This window comes from Sminthopsis crassicaudata, chromosome 2 (genome assembly GCF_048593235.1).
Source record: "Sminthopsis crassicaudata isolate SCR6 chromosome 2, ASM4859323v1, whole genome shotgun sequence".
Taxonomy (NCBI): Eukaryota; Metazoa; Chordata; class Mammalia; order Dasyuromorphia; family Dasyuridae; genus Sminthopsis; species Sminthopsis crassicaudata.
In genome coordinates, this window is record NC_133618.1 from 257,622,535 (window position 1) to 257,627,482 (window position 4,948).

General features: G+C 49.8%; 1 protein-coding gene across 1 annotated transcript; it reads right to left on the bottom strand.

Annotated features, from left to right (window-relative positions):
* Positions 1-382: 382 nt before the first annotated feature.
* NRARP (NOTCH regulated ankyrin repeat protein) lies at positions 383-4,441 on the bottom strand. The gene has a single exon (XM_074289060.1). It carries the CDS (start codon positions 3,975-3,977, stop codon positions 3,633-3,635), a length of 345 nt encoding a protein of 114 aa, XP_074145161.1. The 5' UTR covers positions 3,978-4,441; the 3' UTR covers positions 383-3,632.
* Between the last annotated feature and the right edge of the window lie 507 nt (positions 4,442-4,948).

Consider the following 4,948-nt stretch of genomic DNA (forward strand, 5'->3'; position numbering starts at 1 on the left):
AGCCTTAAGACTTCTCTAATTGTTGGAACATCTTGAATTTTTTTGTGTTAGGCAAGTTACCCTGGATGTCAAGCTCATTTGATTCCTCCTTGAAGATATATATGTGTGTATAAACACACATACATGTATGTACTTATAATGTATAGATATTTTTTCATACACAGATATTACACAAACATATGCTGCTCAAGAGAAGTAATGATTTTCAAATAATCTCTTTAATTTTTGGAAATAGCACCTTTGTAAATTTGTTATTCCAATCTCCCCTACCTTCCCCCCCCCATCCCCACCCCTTCCCCAGGTAAGGTCCCATTTCAAAGTTTCAAATCAGACAATGTTGGGGGAGAAGGAACACACTCAAAAAAAGAAAGGCCAAACTTACTTTTTTTTATAAAAAGATCAATGAAAAATTTATTTATAAATTTTTCACTCTGGGACTACCAGTCTATATCATACACTCAGGAAGATGCTGTGCTGTACAGACTTCATCCAGTTAGAAATGATCATATAGTGACCCATATACAGCTTCAATATAAGCCTAAAATTCTTAACATTAATTAACATAATTAAAAGGTATTTGCATCTAGAGAAAAAACTACAGAAAAACTCCTTTCTGGAGCAATCTGTGCATCAGCTTTCAATGTCTGCTTAACTCACTGACATTATCTTCTTCCAAAATAAAATCACCAGGGATGACTGCCAAAGATGACCAGTCATGCACACACACAAAAGCCTCCCTCCACCTGTCTCTTCTCTTCTACCCCTCATTTTGGCATGAAGGGTCAAGCAGCACTATGCGCCAAATAAAGGGGAAATCTCATTTAAATTTGAATTATTCACCATCCCTTTTATTTCTCAGAATCAAAACAATATGGGGTGTGGGGTTGCATAGAAAATTGAAACTATAGGGACTAGGAAGGGCAGCAGCTTTTCAGGACAGAAGTGATGCAAAAAAATACATCAGCTCACACATTTTCAGAGCAACCTCCCTCCCCCCCTTCCCAAGGTCTAATTTTCCATTTCTAATCAGGTCTACAAAGCTCCAGGAGGCTGAAGAGGAACAATACTTTTCTTAAAACTCACTTAGCAATTAACACAAGAGATTCACAGTCTTATAGGTATTTTATAAAAATATAAATATGGGTTAACATGTTGTTTTCACAACACTGGACACAACTCCCTCAAGAACTGGGTTTATAACCAAGATTTCTTTTAAAAAAAATCATCTAGAACTTGGCTTAATATGTTAATATTTTATATTATGTCATAAATGTTATGACATTTAATTGTGGCAAATTCATTTATCTTTTAAAAATGTGCAACCATCTGGTAACTATAATAAAACTCACTAGAAAAGGTATTGTTCCCCCCTCATCACTACAAAGGAGAATCACCAAAGTGGTGGAATTCTCTTCATTGCTCACATAGAAAGTTTGCAAACCAAAAAAAAAAAAAAAAAAAAAAAAAAAAAAGTTCTGGTAAATTACAGCATTAAATGAGAGATGCTTCCCAAAGGTTTTTTCTTTCTTTCTTTTTTTTTTTTTTTAAACCTGGAGCTTTTTTCATTATAGCCAAAGTTTTCCAAAGAGAAAACTGCCCGTGAAAGCCATTAGCTAAAGCAGTGTTCAGTGCAATGAGAAAAACCGGCAGACTCAAGTTTTTAGTTTAAGACTAGAAAAAAAAATGCATATTTTTCCCACAAACCACATTGACCACTCACAATAGTTCCAAACAAAAATCAGGCTCACAAACCTCACCCACAAATATACAACATACAAGATAAATAGTTTATAACAATTTTAACACCTCCCCCAACCCCAGTACATAAACACCCCAGTACATAACTATTTTGTTCCTTTGATCGTCTTGTTCTGGCCAAAGGAGTAATGGGGGCGGGGGGGGGGAGGAGAGAAAGAAAAGGATATATAGCAAGGAGATGGCAGTGATCTATCTCTTCTTAGTGCAGACACTCGGGGTGAACACACACTCACACACACAAAACACACGGCAGGGGGGCCCCAGTTTGAATTTCTGCCTCCCCGCTGTCCTTGTGCCAGGGCAGTTAAGAGCAGCATTGCCAATTGGACGTGCAGGCCACTTTCTCAAAGCGACGGAAGGTGGTTTCTTCTTTCCTCCTGTTTCAGCGTCAAAGAAGAGCGATCCCTAGTTACCAGATGGAGAAACCCATTCATTCGCTCAGGATTTCCAAGCTGTTTGCTAGAGCATGGGCAGCAGGGGGAGCGCGTTCTTTGATGAGTGCGCCAGTCTCCTCTCCTCCTCCTCTTGCCTTCAAAGTCGGGCCCACTTCTTCCTTCCAGGCCCCTTTCCCCGTTTTCCTAACCCTGAATTCAGTCCAGGACTCACTAAACCCCATTGGATTTCTTTCCCCTGGGAATGCATTACAAAATTTTTTTTTATAAGAGGACCTGGCATCATCTATATGACTTCTTGCTAAATTCAGGTGCATTGGGAGAAACCGAAGGGGGCTGGATTTTCTGAACTTTCCCCAAAGATAATGTCCAATCTCCCTATCCCAACAAATCAGATTCAGAACCAGAGATCTCAGAGATTTAGATGCTGATAATGGATAGAGGGAGCCCTAGCCCTCCAAACATACATATTACAATTAAGGAAAGTTCTTGGTCTTAACTAACCGTGGGAAAAAAAAAAATCTTCCAGATGGAAGCCACCCGCCCCGTGGACTTAAGCAAGAGATGCAAAAACCTGTCCCGGTTTTAGATCCTAGGAGGGATTTTTGTTTCCCTTTTACATTTTTTTGTAAAGGAAGAAAAAATGAAACCCGAATAACAGCAACCAGGAACGGTTAAGTGTGGAAATGGGATCAATCTCTGTGCCAGAATACTTTATAAAAAAGGACAACATCCGGGGCTGGCTGGCCGGAGCCTCCCCCAGCGAGTCTGGATAGGGAGAAGAGCGGGTGGTGGGAGAGGGGGCCACTCGCGGCAGCAGACGGGGTGTTCCCAGGACACCGAGGGGAAAAGTCCATTTTTAAAGCATCTGACCAGATTTCTAACTGAAACGGCAAATACTCCTGTGCTAGCACAGCCGAGGTAGATGGCAGACAATTTTACAGTAGAAAACAAAACCAGAGTCCAGCCCCAGACACCCGCCGAGGAGAGGGCTCCAGACGTAATTGCGGGTCAGTCACCAGGGGGATGGGTGGGTAGTGGGGAGGGCCGTCTTGGGAGGGGAGAAAAAGGAGTCCAAGCAGCTTTTGATGTTTAAAATGAAAATATTAGGATTTTTTTTTTTTACAAAAAAAAAAAAAACACAGAAATCCCTCCCCCCTCCCTCATGTCTCTTGCGCGCACACACTCATGCACGCGCACGCATACACACACTCACACAAACTGAACACTCTTCGCTGAGCCCGCCGCCTGCTCCGCGACCCTGGACCCCCGGTGGGTCCCCTGGGCGCTAGGCTTAACGGATGTGGTCCGCGGGCCTCTTGCTCTGCTGTCCTTTGCTCCCAATGTGCCTGCGCCCTCCCGGAGTTGAGTCGTGCGAGGGAAGGAGGGCGCAGAGGAGTTGCGGACAGGCGCCCAGGCGGGTGGAGAGTGCAGTGCGCGGCGCCTCCCCCGATTCTGCCCCCGGCCGGGCGGCGCCGGCCATCACCGGCCACTGGCCGAGTACTTGGCCTTGGTGATGAGGTATAACACGATGTCCTGGTGACCCCCGAAGGCGGCGATGTGCAGCGCGCTCCAGCCATCGCGATTGGCTAGGCGGATGTCGGCGCCGAACTTGACCAGCAGCTTCACCAGCTCCAAGTTACCGTCTATGACCGACTGGTGCAGCGCTGTCTGGCCCTCGGGCCCGAAAGAGTTCACGTTGAACTCGCAGTTCGTCATGTTCTGTAGCAGCGACTGCAGCTCCTTCGTGTTTCCCTTGCGCACCGCCTCCTGGAAGATTCGCTGGCTCTGCGGGGCCGAGCAGGTGGACAGCTCCGCCTGGCTCATGCTGCCGGGCCGGGCCCTGGGGCCTGGGACTGGGAGGGGCGCGGCGGCCGCGGCGAGGCCCTCCTCAGCTCCGGAGCGCGCGGGCTGGGCGCGGCCCCAGCAAGTCTCCAGGGCCGAGAGCTCGCTCAGGCCGGTCGAGCTTCTGGACCCAGCGGCTGGGGTTGCAGTTCCAGTAGCGATGGGTGGCAGGGGCGTCGGTGGTGGTCGTGGTCCCGAAGTTCGAGGGCTTCGGCTTCGGCCCCTGTCTCCCTCGCGGGATGCAGGGGCGCATGGAAGAACCCGGCCACTCAGCTCTGTGGTCCCGGACACGGGCCCCCGGCACCGGCCGGCGCTGCCCGGACCCCTGCTTTCGGGAGCGGGGGCCGGGCTCCCTGCCGGCTCGCGCCCGGGGGGAAGCCGCCTCCTGCCGCCACGGGGACCCGCCGCTGCATCCAGCCGCGCCGGGGGCCGAGCGAGGGGGCTGCCGCCGGGCTTCGCTCAGCTGGGAGAAGACTAGTAGGAAGACCGAGGAGGTGGGGACAGCCTGGGAAGGGGGGAAAAGGCGCCTCCTTATTACAACGCGGGGTGCATGTCCTGTCGGGTCAGATTCAAATGCAGCCCCACGCGGCCCCTGCTCGGCTCTGTAGCTGAGATGCAACCTCGGCGCCTTTTAGGCTGCTTATATTTGCATAACAATGGTGCACCCGTGACGCGCCCGCCGTGCTGGGAGTGGGGCTGCTTATTGGGCTGCGACCCACGTGGGGGTGGGAGCAGGGGGCGGAGGGAACGCGGTTAGCCTTTGAGGGGCGGGGTCACCCCCCAGACTGGCGGCTGGCGGGGAAGGAAGGAACGAAAGTGGAGATCTTTTAGGGGGTGGGGCCGGCCCGGAGGCGGGAGAGAAGACCCCCCTCCCCAGCTGCCCCTCTCTGCCAGACCCCAGGGACCACGACCCTTAGGTTGGAAATGGCCAGAAGATTGGCCGCTGCCCAGCT